This window comes from Ovis aries, chromosome 8 (assembly GCF_016772045.2).
Source record: "Ovis aries strain OAR_USU_Benz2616 breed Rambouillet chromosome 8, ARS-UI_Ramb_v3.0, whole genome shotgun sequence".
NCBI lineage: Eukaryota > Metazoa > Chordata > Mammalia > Artiodactyla > Bovidae > Ovis > Ovis aries.
Window position 1 is genome coordinate 68,486,841 of NC_056061.1, and position 16,763 is coordinate 68,503,603.

Sequence of the window (16,763 nt, forward strand, 5' to 3'; positions counted from 1 at the left end):
GCCCATAAACAGCGACCCCCTCTCGCGCCTCATCTCACACAAGCGTCCACGAGTCCCTTCCCCAGCTGATTTATTTGCGGACAGAAGAGCCCCGCCCTCCCGTGAGTGGAAACAGCCCCACCCACCAATAGCTTCTCGCGATCCTTGAGCCGGCGTGAACTTTGCGTAGTTTCCGGTCGTGATCCTTCAGCCTTTCGGCGATTGGTCCGTTTCCACGGCCTGCTGAGTGATTTCCAGCCGGTTCCTGGAGCCGCACGTGTGGAGTGGAGTTAAAGACTGGGCGGTGAGCTGATTCTCAGAGGCGTTCGGGAGGTACCGTGTCACCGTCCGTCCGACTAGGAGAGTGCTGTCGTCCCTGTTTGGCGTGAGCGCCGCGCGGCTGCAAGCATGGTAAGTAGGAGTTGGGGCGCCCTGGTTTGGCAGAGGCCAGGCTGGGTCCCCTAAGCCAATGGCTTCTGCATCCTGGAACTGGGATGACACGTCCGAAGGTAAAGGCAGGCGGCTTTGGGCCCATGGTCCCGGTTTGGGTCACCCTCACCACCGCGGGCATAGTTTGCAGTTTAGAGCGGGGCTTCTACGGCCTAGCGTGCCTGTGGAGTAGACAGAAGAGGATGGCCTACGCTTTACCCTCCTAGAGGCCTAAGAACCTATAACAGAGCACACAGATGCGACACCCATGCTTCGTGACGTCAGGCGGAGAGGGGCTTGCTCGTGTCTCCAGACGTTGCAGTGGCAGGTGTCCGCTCGTCTGTCTACTCTGGGGAAGACGAGCTCCCAAGATTGGGCCTACTCAGCTGGAAGGATCTTTCAGTCTATAAACTCGAGGTTGAGCAGTGAAACGAGAAGGTAGAACGATGGTGAATCCTGTATTTCAACTTCGGCTGTTGTGTCATGGTTTTAATAGTTGGTACAGGAAGTGTTTCTCCTGCTTGTAACTCTTCCTCAGATTTTCCTGTAGTGGACTCCCATTCTGGTTCAGACTCTCAGGGACCTCCTCTGAGCCCCTACTTTAAAGTAACTGATGAGTCGTTACCCATTCCTGTGTCTCGTTTTGCTTGCCTTCACCTGAAACCCGGTTCTTGGTGATTTGCCTGTGGAGAACAGGAACTTTAACTTTCCCATCGCCATATTCCCAGCACTGGTAACTAGGTTTGGCACGGAGTACCTCCCCCAAAAAGGTTTATTGAAGGAAGGTAGTTTTTTCTTTTTTTTTTTTTTAACATAGTTGATGTTTCCTGCCCTGAAAGTGCAAGTTTTGACAGTCTGTTGATCCTTCCCATAACTTATTGAAGATGCCTGTGGGGGGTATAATCACTGTTTTTTGTTGTTGTTCTGATTTATTACTGTGATTCTGTTTCTTTGAAGCCTCATAGGAAGAAAAAACCCTTTATAGAGAAGAAGAAAGCTGTGTCTTTTCACCTGGTCCACAGGAGCCAAAGAGATCCTTTAGCAGCAGATGAGACTGCACCCCAGAGGGTTCTGTTGCCTACACAGAAGGTAGGTCCTCTTCTATAGCCAGTAAGTTTGTAGGTGGATTGTTGATTGTTTTTAATTATATTAGTCAGCTGCTGTTCTCAGATAACTGATCTTCTGGGAAACAAAATATGTGATTTAATTCTCAGTAAATATGTTCATTTTTACATCATGCATGTTTATTTTGTTGAGAGAATATTTTTATTGGAGATGTTTAAGTGAGCACTCTTGTAGAGTAATGGAAGATATTTACTAATCCATCAGCAACAATGCTTTATGGTGTTATTTAGGGCACAACCATATGCTCAGTCTTTGCTTTCCATGAGATATTGGCATTTCATAACCACAAACTGTATTTTTGCCTCCTGGTCATCTCATGAAATATAAAACTCATGAGTTAGCTTTAGAAAATGCAAGGGAGCTTTTAAGAGGTCGATTTGGTAATTATCAGTCAGAGTATACTTGTTAAGTGTGGGTAATGTGGAAGGAAGTATTGGGGAACCCAGGCATATTCAGCTTTGTTGTAAAGCCAATTGGTGTTATGCCTTGAGAAGTTTCTTTGCATATAAATTCAGGAAATTGTACTTACCTTTCAGTGCGCCCTAGTCTTTTAATTCTCCACATAACCTGGTAAAATAGTGTGTGTGTGTTTCTTGGCTTGAATTGTTGTACAGAAGTGTCTAATGGAAGGAGGAACTATTTTCATTCCATTTTAATTTTATGTGGCATCCTGTGTTTCCTGAGTTTGTCAAGAAGTCTTTGTCTCATTCCTATCAGCTAGAGTGTTCATGGGTCATCTGCCCCCTGTTCTGAAAGTTGTGCTCATTGGAAGTTTCCTGGGTTTTATCCTTGGAACAGTTACTATGTCCGTTTTGTTTATTACCCTAGATAAAAGATGAAGAAAGGCGAGCAGAGCAGAGGAAGTATGGAGTGTTCTTTGACGATGACTATGACTACCTGCAGCACCTGAAGGAACCATCTGGCCCCTCGGAGCTCATTCCCACAAGTACCTTCGGTGCACCTTACAGGGGAGATAGGAGAGAAGAGCCTTTAGTAACTTCAGTAAGACTTTTTAGCAATTTGAGTGTGAGTGTGTGTGAAGGGCCGTGAGTGAGTAAACCATCACTTTTAAATCAAGGTAACTGTTTGAGGCAAGAATTGGTGTCAGCTAGAGAACTGAATCTGCGCTCAATAGTTGGTGCTCATGGGCTCTAAGCATGGGCGTAGCTGATCCCGTGGCAGGTGGGATCTTCCAGACCTGGACTCAAACCCATGTCCTCTGCATTGGCAGGCAGATTCTTACCCACTGTACTACCAGGGAAGTCCTTCTTTTTAGTTTAGTATGAGTGTACAGTAAATTTTCCTGTGAAACTTTTATATCACTTTTGGCACTTAAAAAAAAAAAAAAGAGGAATATATTGGGCTTACAGACAGAAAGGAGAGATACAGAGAGCGTCAATTTCCCCTACTTCTCATCGCGAGTCCTGCCATGGTCTAGACTTTTTCCTTGGGGAAGATGTGATCATAAGCTCCTCCAGTCCCTACTTGTTGCTTAAGAAAAGTCAAAACGGTTAGGCGTCAGCATGTTATACCAAAGAGTTATTAATAATAACTGTTCACCTGATCATTCACTCACTAGGTTGTAGCTCTCTTGGGAGGCCACATACCCCATTACCACATCTTTACCAGAACCTATTTCTCTACACCTTCCCCAAGCCTGTTATATCCGGAGTAGGATATGTATCTTATTGACTCATTTCCTTCCAATGACCCATTAAAGGAGGGAAAGTGGCTCAGTTTCTTTATCCTAAGTAATAAACGTTTTCAGTTTAGTTCAGTCGCTCAGTCATGTCCAACTCTTTGCAACCCCATGAATCGCAGCACGCCAGGCCCCCCTGTCCATTACCAACTCCTGGAGTTTACCCAAACTCATGTCCATTGAGTCGGTGATGCCATCCAGATATCTCATCCTCTGTTGTCCCCTTCTCCTCCTGCCCCCAATCCCTCCCAGCATCAGGGTCTTTTCCAGAGAGTCACCTCTTCGCATGAGGTGGCCAAAGTATTGAAGTTTCAGCTTCAGCATCAATCCTTCAGTGAACACCCAGGACTGATCTCCTTTAGGATGGACTGGTTGGATCTCCTTGCAGTCCAAGGGACTCTCAAGAGTCTTCTCCAACACCACAGTTCAAAAGCATCAATTCTTCGGCGCTCCGCTTTCTTCACAGTCCAACTCTCACATCCATACATGACCACTGGGAAAACCATAGGCTTGACTAGACAGACCTTTGTTGGCAAAGTAATGTCTCTGCTTTTCAATGTGCTATCTAGGTTCGTCATAACTTTTCTTCCAAGGAGTAAGCGTCTTTTAATTTCATGGCTGCAATCACCATCTGCAGTGATTTTGGAGCCCCCCAAAATAAAGTCTAACACTGTTTCCCCATCTATTTCCCATGAAGTGATGGGACCAGATGCCATGATCTTTTGTTTTCTGAATGTTGAGCTTTAAGCCAACTTTTTCGCGCTCTTTCACTTTCATCAAGAGGCTTTTTAGTTCCTCTTCACTTTCTGCCATAAGGGTGGTGTCATCTGCATATCTGAGGTTATTGATATTTCTCCTGGCAATCTTGATTCTAGCTTGTGCTTCTTCCAGCCCAGTGTCTTTCATGATATACTTTGCATATAAGTTAAATAAGCAGGGTGACAATATACAGCCTTGACGTGCTTCTTTTCCTGTTTGGAACCAGTCTGTTCTTCCATGTCCAGTTCTAACTCTTGCTTCCTGACCTACATATAGGTTTCTGAAGAGGCAGATCAGGTGGTCTGGTATTCCCATCTCTTTGAGAATTTTCCACAGTTTATTGTGATCCACACAGTCAAAGGCTTTGGCATAGTCAATAAAGCAGAAATAGATGTTTTTCTGGAACTCTGTTGCTTTTTCCATGATCCAGCAGATGTTGGCAATTTCCTCTCCGGTTTCTCTGCCTTTTCTAAAACCAGCTTGAACATCTGGAAGTTCACGGTTCACGTACTGCTGAAGTCTGGCTTGGAGAATTTTGAGCATTACTTTACTAGCATGTGAGATGAGTTCAATTGTGCGGTAGTTTGAGCATTCTTTGGCATTGCCTTTCTTTGGGATTGGAATGAAAAGTGACCTTTTCCAGTCCTGTGGCCACTGCTGAGTTTTCCAAATGTGCTGGCATAGTGAGTGCAGCACATTCACAGCATCATCTTTCAGGATTTGAAATGCTCAACTGGAATTCCATCACCTCCACTAGCTTTGTTTGTAGTGATGCTTTCTAAGGCCCACTTGACTTCACATTCCAGGATGTCTGGCTCTAGGTGAGTGATCACACCATCATGATTATCTGGGTCTTGAAGATCTTTTTTGTACAGTTCTTCTGTGTATTCTTGTGAAGTCCTAACATTCTTCTGGCTAAATTGTATTGGCCAGTAAAAGATTGTTTAATTCATTTTGGATAAAATTAACCACTATCTAGTTAACTCTTCTAACAGACTAAGACTATTGAAGGGCACTTCAGTGATATTTATAAGGATATGTGGATTATGTTGGAAAAACAAGTGCCATTGGTTTTCAGTAGCATGATGCAAAAATATGGATGGGTCCCATGTGTTTCTTCAGCTGTAACATGTAACAAACCACCAAAGTGAGTAAACTAGGAGTACTGAATATGCCCTAAAAACAGAAAGTAAAGCAGTACAGAAAGGCAGTGAAGAAATTAGTAATGTGTGATCAGTCCCTGAATTTTTCATGAAGCAAAGCAGGTGCTGTCACAGCAGAGAGCAATTCAGAATCGTTGCAACCACTAAAAAAGTGACAGGCCTTTATCCAAAATGTAATTACTGTCTAAACTCTATATATGTGATTCTTTTCTCCAAAGGTAATTCATTGAGCACAAGCTGATCTTCCTCTTTTTAACCCCGGAGTCCAAGGATAGATAATCACAAAGTGTTTTAAAAGTACATATTTTACAACAGTTTTTAAAAAGTTATTGTAATATGTACCAAAATTATTAAATTATGCACTGTAAATGGCTGAACTGTGTAATATGTGAACCATATCTCAGTAAATGTTTTAAGAAATAGGATTCTACAGCAGAAAGCCATATCTTTGCCCATGTTTATACACCTGAAAAAACTCTTTAGAAGCCCTAGGAGCTTACTAGATAGGCCCTCGTGCTCTTCAGTGGCTTTCAGCAGGCTCTGTCTGTGAGCCGGTGAGAGTGTGCAACTTGGCTTCCTGCCTGCTCCTTGACTGAGGATGGGACAGTTTTGAGGTCCAAGAACACATTGTAGTGATTCTTACATTGTCAACTGTGTGGTTGAAAATATGAAACTAAAGCTTAGAGACCAGTCCGAAAATATGTGCCAGCCCATGTTGAAGTAGATTGTATGGTGTACAGAATGAGAGAGTTGACACAGTAAAGTTCCAGAACAGCAATCAGGAAGAGCTTCATGGAGAACAAAGAAACTGAGCTGGCCACTAAAAAGGGTGGATTCTAGTGAAGAGAGAAGGATCATTGCATTCAGAAAGAAGGGACATGAGGTAGTATTGTGGGTCATTGTGTCTAGCACATGTGTGCTCCATAAATTACTTGGAATTAGTCCATGGTGTAAGGAACTGGACTTGATTTTATGTGGAGGTTCCATTACTGAATAACAGTAAGGAATCTGGACACATAGAGTAGACAAGGAGTTTTAATCTGGCAGTAATAGCCTTTGACTATGTGGATTACAACAAACTGGAAAATTCTTAAAGAGGTGGGAATACCAGACCACCTGACCTTCCTCTTGAGAAATCTGTATGCAGGTCAAGAAGCAACAGTTGGAACTGGACATGGAACAACAGACTGGTTCCAGATAGGGAAAGGAGTACATCAAGGCTGTATATTGTCATCGTGCTTATTTAACTTATATGCAGAGTACATCATGAGAAACGCTGGGCTGGATGAAGTACAAGCTGGAATCAAGATAGCTGGGAGAAATATCAATAACCTCAGATATGCAGATGACATCACCCTTAACGGCAGAAAACAAAAAACTAAAGACCGCTTGATGAAAGTGGAAGAGAAGAGTGAAAAGTTGGCTTAAAATTCAGCATTCAGAAAACTAATGGCATCTGGTCCCATCACTTCATGGCAGATAGATGGGGAAACAGTGGAAATAGTGACAGACTTTATTTTGGGGGGGCTCCAAAATCACTGCAGATGGTGACTGCAGCCATGAAATTAATAGACACTTGCTTCTTGGAAGGAAAGATATGACCAACCTAGACAGCATATTCAAAAGCAGAGACATTGCTTTGCCAGCAAAGATCTGACTAGTCAAAGATACGGCTTTTCCAGTAGTCACGTATGGATGTGAGAGTTGGGCTGTAAAGAAAGCTGAGTGCCAAAGAATTGATGCTTTTGAACTGTGGTGTTGGAGAAGATTCTTGAGAGTCTCTTGGACTGCAAGGAGATCCAACCAGTCCATCCTAAAGAAAATCAGTCCTCAGTGTTTATTGGAAGGACTGATGCTGAAGCTGAAATTCCGATACTTTGGCCACCTGATGTGAAGAACTGACTCATTTGAAAAGACCCTGATGCTGGGAACGATTGAAGGTAGGAGAAGGGGACGACAGAGGATAAGATGGTTGGATGGCATCGCTGTTGCAATGGACATGAGTTTGAGTAAACTCCGGGAGTTGGTGATGGACAGGGAAGCCTGGCATGCTACAGTTATGGCATCTCAGAGTCGGACACGACTGAACGACTGAACTGAATAAAAGATTGGACTAGATGTAGATGAAGCAACATCTACCTGTCATCTGTGCCCTGGTTAGCCATGAGTAAGATGGTGCCCAGAAAATAGATGTGATGTAACTGTATGCAGAAGTTCAAAACAGTGAGTGGGTAACAATGATACATGATCTTCCTAGGATTTAAGCAGCCAATTCAGAGAAAAGTTGTGCCAATACCAGAGTTGAGGACATTACCTCTGGTTTAGGTAGGAGGAGACTAATTTTGTTTTGAAATTTGAAGAGTGGCATTGTGAGACCAGGATTTGAATCCCCCAAACCTCACTTAACTAGTCTCAGGCAGTCATGCCATTTAACCTTTCATAGCTTGTGTTTGACTAAAACATGCTGACAACTCATGGAGTCGATAGGATTAAGTGAAGTGATATACTAGATTAAGTTTTGTGAAGTATCACAAGGAAGTTGCTTTTGAGATGATGGGGATATGCATGTTCAAAATTGGTAACTGGAGTATAAGTGAGACAATGCAGAATATGGTTATGTTAGTAGAATTGCCGTAACAAATTACCACATATTACCACTGGGTGGCTTAAAACAACGGGGATGTATTCTGTCACAAGAAGTCTGAAAGCAAGCTTTTGGAAGGTTGTTACTTCTCGGGGCCTCACAGGAGGAATCTTTCTGTGCCTGTCTCCTAGTTTCTGGTAGTTGCCAGCAATCCTTAGTTTTCTGTTGCCTGTAGGTATAGCACTCCAGTCTTCCTCCATCTTCATACGCCTTTCTCCCTTGTGTGTCTTATTGTCTTCACGTGGCCTCCTTATAAGGACACACCATCATCCAGTATCATCTCGTCTTAACTAATTACATCTGTGAGGAACCTGTTTCCAAACCAGGTCACTTTCTGAACTGGATGGACATGAATTTGGGGGGCACTTCAACTCTTAGTAGTTCAAAAGTATTCCTAAATCTAACCATTGCATAATTTATTTTTCAAGACCAGTGGAATTAAGTTGCCTTCCTCAGTGTTTGCATCAGAGTTTGAGGAAGATGTTGGATTGTTAAATAAAGCAGCTCCTGTTTCAGGTATGTATAATTTTAACTTCAAGTGGACAGAGCTTTATTTTACAAAAAGCAACATATAGTAATGATACAAAGTTTTTCTGTACCTGATAAAGTTGGAACAATTGAGATGTGTTTGAATTCAGATTAGAAATCATTAAATTAGGAAGGGTAACTGTGATCAGCGTCTCTTTTTTGCCATCAAATTCTTAATCTTTAAAGTTCCTATTTGGAGAGAAAAGTGGGAAAATTATTTTTGGTGATCTAGTAGGGGAATTTTAGCCTTGACCTAACCTCTCACAAAGGAAACAGTGATAACTCAGCCTTACATTCATGTCGTGCAGTCATGAAAATACTTAATCTGTTTGCGTTCAGAATTTATCCCAGGAGTGTAGAGAAGTATTTTATAGAAGTCCATCTTACCGTTTATTCTAGATACACCAAAAATTAATAATGTTTGGGTTCTTTTTTGCAGTACCAGGACTAAAATGAACAAACAGAAGTCCACAGATGTGGTGTTTGATATTTCTTACTAAACTGCCTTAATTATTGACCAACACTTGTCATGTGTCATTCATTCATTTAATCCATTCTGCAAATTTTTTAGTTGCACTATGACCGAGTTTGGGTTAAATCAGAAAAAAACATTGTCTCTGACCTCTTAATTATCATCAGCTGGGAGAGATAGACAAAGAATGGGAAATTACAATCATAGTACAAATGAATGAATTGTTGTAAAGCCCCAAAGATGTCGTGATTGATGTCTTAGGTAGAACTTAAGTAGGTAGATGGAGGTGGGGTGAGGAAGAGCGGATACTCCAAGAAAAAGCATAAATATAGGAATCTGCACACCTTTTATCTGTAGTAGGCCTGGAAGGAAGGGTAAGGGTTAATGTGAAACAAGGCTGGAGGTCAAGTAATGGCCACTCTGTGAAGGGTGTTGAAAGCCATGTCAGTTTACAGGTTTGAACTAGAAAGTGCTTCTAGGACTAATATTTTTACATATAGAAGAACACAGGCAAAGAAACAGGTTGGGATTTGATAAAATCTCATAGTCTAAAAGGACAAAAAGTCTGAAAAGATAGGATTTTCACAGGCTACAGATACTTGTTAGGTTGGTGCAAAAGTAATTGTGATTTGCATTATTGAACTTTGCTCTTTGATATGGGAATCCATTCTTTAGCAAAAGTAGTTATGTTATACATCATTTTAATGTGCATTTCCTGCTTTATGTGTTTTTTTACTAATGACTTATTACTTGCTGTTCATTTCATGTTTATTTTAGACTGTAGAAATGATGTTAGACAAAAGCAAATTTGAGCAAATTTTTTTTTTTTTCCCAAGTTCAAAACTGGGTCATGGTCATAAAGCAGTGGAGACAATTCACAACATCAGCTACTCATTAGGCCCAGGAACTGCTAAGAAACTTACAGTGCAGTAGTAGTTGAAGAAATTTTGCAAAGGAGACGAGAGCCTTGAAGATGAGGGAGCATAGTGGCCGATGACAGAAAGTTGATAGTGACCAATTGAGAGCAACCATCACAGCTGATCCTCTTACAGTTCCACGAGAAGTTGCCAAGAACTCAGTGTTAACCATTCTACTGTCATTCGACATTTGAAGCAAATTGGAAAGGTGAAAAGGCTTGATAAGTGGGTGCCTTGTGAGCTGACTGAAACTCAAAAAAATCATTTTGAAATGTCTTTTATTGTATGTAGCAGTGAACCATTTCTTGATCAGATTGTGATATACAGTGAAAAAGTGGATTTGATACAACAGCTGAGGATGACCAGCTCTGTGGTTGAATGGAGAAGCTTCAAAGCAATTCCCAAAGTCAAACTTGTACCCCAAAAAAGGTCATGATCACTGTTTGGTGGTCTGCTGCTGGCCTGGTCCACTGCAGCTTTCTGAATCCCACCAAAACCATTACAGCTGAGAAGTAGCTCAGCAAATCAATGAGATACACCAAAAAATGCAAAGCCTACAGCCAGTATTGGTCACATAATGGGCCTAGTTCTCCACAGCAACACTTGATCACACATCACACAACCAACACTTCAGAAGCTGAATGAATTGGGCTACAAAGTTGTACTTCATATGCCATATTTGCTTGACCTCTCGCCAACTGACTACCGCTTCTTCAAGCATTTCAACAACTTGCAGGGAAAGTACTTCCACAACCAATAGGATGTAGAAAATGCTTTCTGAGAGTTCACTGAATCCTGAATCATGGATTTTTACACTATAGGAATAAGCTTATTTCTCATTAGCAAAAATGTGTTGATTATAATGGTTCCTACATTGATTAATAAAGATGTGTTTGAGCCTAGTTATAATGATGTAAAATTCACAGTCCAAAACCACAACTACTTTTGTACCAGCCTAATAATTTGTGTCTTCTAACAGGTGAACTTAAAGCCCAATTTTTTCCTGCGGGTAAAAGCTTTGAATTTTGCTAAATAGACAAAGCTTAATATTTTAGATCTATGTTTTACCAGTGGGTTATTTGAACCAGAGGGACTTTTTCTTTTTTAAATTTTCTTGCAGTTATGTTTTTATTCCTGAACTTTTAAAAATTTTAGTCACTGTTTTTTAGTATGTAGAGTCAGGCATGTAATAGCTGCCGAATTATATTAGTTAAGTGAATGAATCATGCTTTCTTGGGAATTACTGCTCAATTTTTGTTTTTCTTCTAGGACCTCGGTTAGATTTTGATCCTGACATTGTTGCAGCTCTTGATGATGATTTTGATTTTGATAATCCGGATAACTTACTTGAAGATGATTTCATTCTTCAGGCCAGTAAGCCAACAGAAGAGGAAGAGGGAATGGAGATACAGTACGTGTGGCTTGTTTTGAAGCAGGAATGCCCTGACTGTTGCTTCCGTAGGACTATAACCATTAGTTATAGCTGGAAGAGACCTTTGAGAGCGTTCGGTCTGAGTCTTCTCATTTTAGGACTTGAGGTCCCTACAAGCCATCAATAGATGGGGCTAAAGTCCAAGTTGCTTGATTGCTAGTTCATTACTTTTCCAACCAAATCATACAGGTCAAACAGCACAGCTGTTCTTGCCTAAACAAGCATCCTGCCTGAAATACCCCTCAAATTTTACTTGTGTAAAGTCATTTGGTTCTGTTGTTTTTCAAGTTGTTTTGACAGTTAACTTATGGCTCTGACTTTAGGAAATCTGAGGCCGAAGATGACAGTGAGTGGGAAGATGTGGGTGATGAGGAAGGAGGTGGTGATGACACTAGATACGACTGTGCAGGCTCATCAGATGAGGATCTGTCTGCCCCTGGCAAACCTCTTGGGGCTGTAGAAAATCACTTCTTCTGGGAAGAGGAAACAAAAAGTCGCTTTACTGAGTATTCCTTGACGTCCTCAGTCATGAGGAGGAATGAACAGCTGACCCTACATGATGAGAGGTTTGAAAAGGTAAGGTTTCCAAATGGGGAGCCTTTTAACACCAATTCCTAGTATACATTATGGCATTGGAACCCAAAGCTAGAACTTTCAGTGTTAGACTGTGTCTTTTAATAACAGATCATAAAATGGCCCCAGTTTTCATTCTGGAAAGAATGTGTAAGTCAGAAAGTGACTGATCAAACCTCCTGACATTCCTCGTAGAATCTGATAATTTGATTCTGAACCTCTCTGATCCTAATGTCTAAGAGTATGTTATCTTCAAGCATTGGCCAGGGCATAAACAAAATTCCATTTTTCTCCCTTTTCTTTTTTTTTTTTTTTTTTGAGTGTTTTTCTTACTGTTATATCCCAAGACCAATGTGGTATCTGGCATATGGCGGAAGTTCAGACTGTTAAATAAATGATGAATAAATTCCTTCAAGGAATACCTAAGATAAAGGTTCTAACTTTGTCTTTTCAGTGAGTATTCATTTCCCTCTTTTCTCCAAGAAATAGGCAAACTGTTATTAATAACCTCACTTTTCAGGAGTTACATCACCCCTTAATTCTTTTACAAACCCTGACAGTGTTTACAGCATTTGAATAATACAGTAAATATCATCTAAACAAAGTGAAATTTGTGCATTAACACCATTTATTTACACAATCTATTAGCTTGCATAATCATTGAATATGGAAGTATCTGAAATATTCTGAGGTAAAGATTTCTGCCTAGGATTTGTTCAGGCTGAACAGAATGACTGCCTTTCTTTTTAAAAATTAAACTATAGTTGAGGTACAATGTTATATAAATAACAGGTATACAGTATAGTGGTTCACAGTTTTAAAGATTATATTCCATTTATATTTATTATAAAATATTTATAGTTGTAAAATACTGGCTATTGTACAGTATGTCCTTATTTTATACCTAATAGTTTTTATGCATCTTAATTTGCCCCTATTTTGCCCCTCGTCCCTTCCCTCTCCACTGGTAACCACTAGTTTGTACTCCATATTGAGTCTTTTTTGTATTCACTAATTGCATTTTCTTAGGTTCTGCATATAAGCAATATCATACAGTATTTGTCTTTCACTTAGCATAATACCCTTCAAGTCCATCCATGTTGCTGCAGATGGCAAAATTTCATTCTTTTTTATGTCTGAGTAGTAGTCGTGTGTGTGTTTATACATGTGTATACACATACCACATCTTTATTCATCTGTTGATGGGTGCTTAGGTTCCTTCTGTGCCTTAGCTATTATAAATAGTGTTTCTATGAACATTGGGATACACATATCTTTCCAAGTTAGTGTTTTTGTTTCTTTGAAATATATACCCTGAAGTGGAATTGCTGGGTCATATGGTAATTCCGTTTTAGTTTTTTGAGAAGCTTACATAGTGTTTTCTACATTGGCTACATCTATTTGCATTCCTACCAACAGTGTACAAGGATTCCCTTTTCCCCACATCCTCACCAGTATTTGTTATTTTTATTGTTTCTGATAGCCATTCAAACAGGTGTGAGGTGATACCACATTGTAGTTTTGGTTTGCATTTCCCTGCTAATTGGCAATTTTGAACATCTTTTATGGCCTGTTGACCATCTGCATTTCCTCTTTGGAATAATGTCTGTTTATGTCTTCTGCCCGTTTTTAATCAGATTATTTGGGCTCTTTTTTTTTTTTTTTATTTTTTTGGTGTTGAGTTTTATGAATTGTTTATGTATATTGGGTATTAACCTTTTAATGGTCTTAACATTTCCAAATATTTTCTCCCATTGTGTAGGCGTTTTTTTCTTATATCAGTGGTCATTTTCATGTTAAATGAAAGCCTATTTTCAGTCTTGATGTCAGTTTTAGAATGCTGAGTAGAATGTCTTCCACATCATATTATTACGGTGCTAAATCTCTCCTAATACTTGATTAGTTGATCTCATGGTAGTGCTTAAATATTGTACAGGAGTAAAATGTAAAATTAACATTTAAATGCTATAGTCTTTACATTCACTTTTCATGTTATGTTTTCTCTTTAACATTCAAGTTTTATGAGCAATATGATGATGATGAAATTGGAGCTCTGGATAATGCTGAATTGGAAGGTTCCATTCAAGTAGACAGCAATCGCTTAGAGGAAGTTTTGAATGACTACTATAAAGAGAAGGCAGAGAAGTATGGTGACTTTTCTTTGACTTCTTGCTTGTTTTCATTTTCAAATAAAGTCTGTAATCGCACAGCAAAATCTCAAAAATTACTCAGTCAGAATCTGTATTTTGAAAATAATACATTTTCCCTAACCTTTCGCTTGTATTTTGCTATTAAGAGTCCTGAAGCCGAATATAACAGTAAGTGGAAACACTGGGAGCCACTTTCTGTAGCTTTGACCTGAGTCATGATGGAATAACAGGATTAAAGTACAAGGTCACGTACACTTGGAGGATATGGTGCTTCTAGTCTCTTCGGCTGAAGAACCATTCTGACTTCTCAGTATATATACTCTTCATCTTCATGAAAAGGTGTTCTGAGAAGTAGATCAGAGTTTGTCTCTTCAACCTGATTAGCATAACTTTCTAGCCGAACGTTTGGTAAATCATCACCCACATCAAGGTGATTTCCCTGAGAGAAACTAATGAGGTGTTTACATCTGCTCAAAAGGTCTGTGTTGCCTGATGACTGTCATATGTAGATCCCAGTGCAGGACAAGGGTTACATTTTTTGAGTTATTTGAATACTTTGATGAGACAGATGGGCTAATGCTTTTCAAGGCTTTAAAAAAGATAATGTTATATAGGAAAACTTCCATCTTGTTTAACGTGCTAAAACTGTGTAAAGATACAGATAGGTTTTTCCTTTCTGTCAGCAGAATGACAGGGGAAAGGCAAGGCTGGATAGAGCTAATTGTGACAGGAAGTAACAGATGGGGCAAATGAGTTTGTGAATTTGAAAAAAGGCTGTTGTTTCCTTAGCTCTTTAGTGCAGTTTCAGTAACATATAATGTAATAATAAGTGGTATTTTTTTCCCCTCCTCTGTCTTCATTTTGGAAAACTCAACCAAAAGTTGTGTAAAACTGAATACTCTTGAACCCTTCGAGGATCAGGACCTGCCAGTGAATGAGCTAGATGGGTCTGAGGAGGAAGAGATCGTTACTGTAGTTCTTGAAGAAGCCAAAGAAAAGTGGGATTGTGAATCTATTTGTAGTAAGTATCTTAAGTATCTGTTTTACTGCTGAAAGTACGGTAATAATTTTAAAGTACTGAATACATTGACTTTTTGGAAAAGTACATATTTGGGGAAAATATTTCAGTTTGTTTTTGTTCAGTCACTAAGTGGTGTCTGACTCTTTTGTGACCCCATGGAACTGCAGCACACCAGGTTTCCCTGAATCCTCACTCTCTCTCGCAGTTTGCTCAAACTCCTGTCCTCAGTGTTTCCCAGCATCAGGATCTTTTCTAGTGAATTGGCTCTTCACATCAGGTGGCCAAAGATTTGGAGCTTCAGCATCAGTCCTTTCAGTGAATATTCATTTCAGTTCAGTTCAGTCAGTCGCTCAGTCGTGTCCGACTCTTTGCGACCCCATGAATCGCAGTACGCCAGGCCTCCCTGTCCATCACCAACTCCCGGAGTTCACTCAGACTCACGTCCATCGAGTCAGTGATGCCATCCAGCCATCTCATCCTCTGTTGTCCCCTTCTCCTCCTGCCCCCAGTCCCTCCCAGCATCAGAGTCTTTTCCAATGAGTCAACTTTTTGCATGAGGTGGCCAAAGTACTGGAGTTTCTTAGTTGTAAATCGAAATATTTTAAAATGTAGCAGACACAATTGTTATTTTGAACTGTGAAAACACTAAAGAATATAGGAGGAACTCGGTAATGTTTTCGCTGAACTGAAAGTGGACTTGTTAATACATGATTTTTGTGTGTTTGTGTTTTTTTTTTAAGGTACATACTCAAATTTATATAACCATCCACAGCTTATCAAATATCAACCAAAGGTAAGGCATAGTGTTCTGAGCTATTTGAAGTATGCAGTGTAGGAACTGGAGTGTACAGATTATTTTCTCAGGGCTTTACCTCTTTGTGGCTTTCAACACCATTGTGACAAGCAACAAAATGTGCCATCAGTGAGCTGTTTTTTAGTAGGAGTGGAAAAGAGCCCGATTTCCATTTTATCTTTCTTTCAGCCCAAACAAATCCGACTATCTTCTAAAACAGGAATACCTCTCAATGTCTTACCTAAGAAAGGACTCACAGCAAAGCAAGTTGAACGAATGCAGATGATCAATAACAGTGATCTCCCTAAGATGTCAACCCAACCACGTTCTAAGAGTGAAAGCAAGGAGGACAAAAGAGCACGAAAGCAAGCTATCAAAGAAGAGCGCAAGGTAAACTAGTCTCAGATGTGAGATTCAGAAAGAGCTGGGGCGGCGCAGGTATGCTCACGGGGAGTTTCTTTTGTAAAGTTAGTCTACATCAGTGTGAAGATCTGAGTAACATGAACATTTTCTTGCACAGGAACGGAGAGTGGAGAAGAAAGCTAACAAATTAGCCTTCAAACTGGAGAAAAGAAGGCAGGAAAAAGAGCTGCTGAACTTGAAGAAGAATGTTGAGGGTCTAAAGCTATGATAGTGGAACATTTAAGATAAGGTGCTTTCCCCATTAGGGACTTAAACATTAAAAAATGAACGAGGATCTTCAGAGAGAAAACTGTTCAGTCTGCCATTTTTATTGGCAGGTATTTTTTAAAAAACAAAAAACAGTACAGTATTTGTATTTATATCACCAGGTTTTCTCTGCCAACTGTCTTGTAAATATGGTAATATTTTAGAATTTAATATGGGCTTAAATTTGCTTAAATAAATAACAGTGGACATGAAATGTTTGGATAAATTAAAGGAAAAATATCTTCGTAACTTAAATGGAATTGATTTATTCTTCATTTATTTGTACAGTTGTCCCAGTTGCCTTTTGCAGATGTTCTCAAATATTTCTTTGAAAGCTTTCCACTCCTTTTCAAGACTTAAGTGGTTTGATTTCCTGTATGTTGAAAAGTAACCCAGTTAAAAATTCAAAT

At 40.0% G+C, this 16,763-nt stretch overlaps 1 protein-coding gene across 1 annotated transcript; it reads left to right on the forward strand.

Moving 5' to 3' along the window:
• Positions 1-224: 224 nt before the first annotated feature.
• On the forward strand, positions 225-16,608 carry LTV1 (LTV1 ribosome biogenesis factor). The gene is made up of 11 exons (XM_004011391.6): positions 225-390; positions 1,366-1,497; positions 2,362-2,535; positions 8,227-8,314; positions 10,985-11,126; positions 11,471-11,723; positions 13,738-13,865; positions 14,752-14,891; positions 15,632-15,684; positions 15,874-16,074; positions 16,205-16,608. The coding sequence occupies exons 1-11, from the start codon at positions 388-390 to the stop codon at positions 16,313-16,315; spliced, it is 1,425 nt and encodes a 474-aa protein (XP_004011440.2). The 5' UTR covers positions 225-387; the 3' UTR covers positions 16,316-16,608.
• The last annotated feature ends 155 nt before the right edge of the window (positions 16,609-16,763 follow it).

Excerpts from the sequence above, each read along its gene's own strand:
- LTV1 (XM_004011391.6), top strand. Across the intron at positions 13,866-14,751 it reads TATAAAGAGAAGGCAGAGAA|TTGTGTAAAACTGAATACTC; the intron begins GTATGGTGACTT and ends CTCAACCAAAAG. Across the intron at positions 14,892-15,631 it reads GGATTGTGAATCTATTTGTA|GTACATACTCAAATTTATAT; the intron begins GTAAGTATCTTA and ends TTTTTTTTTAAG.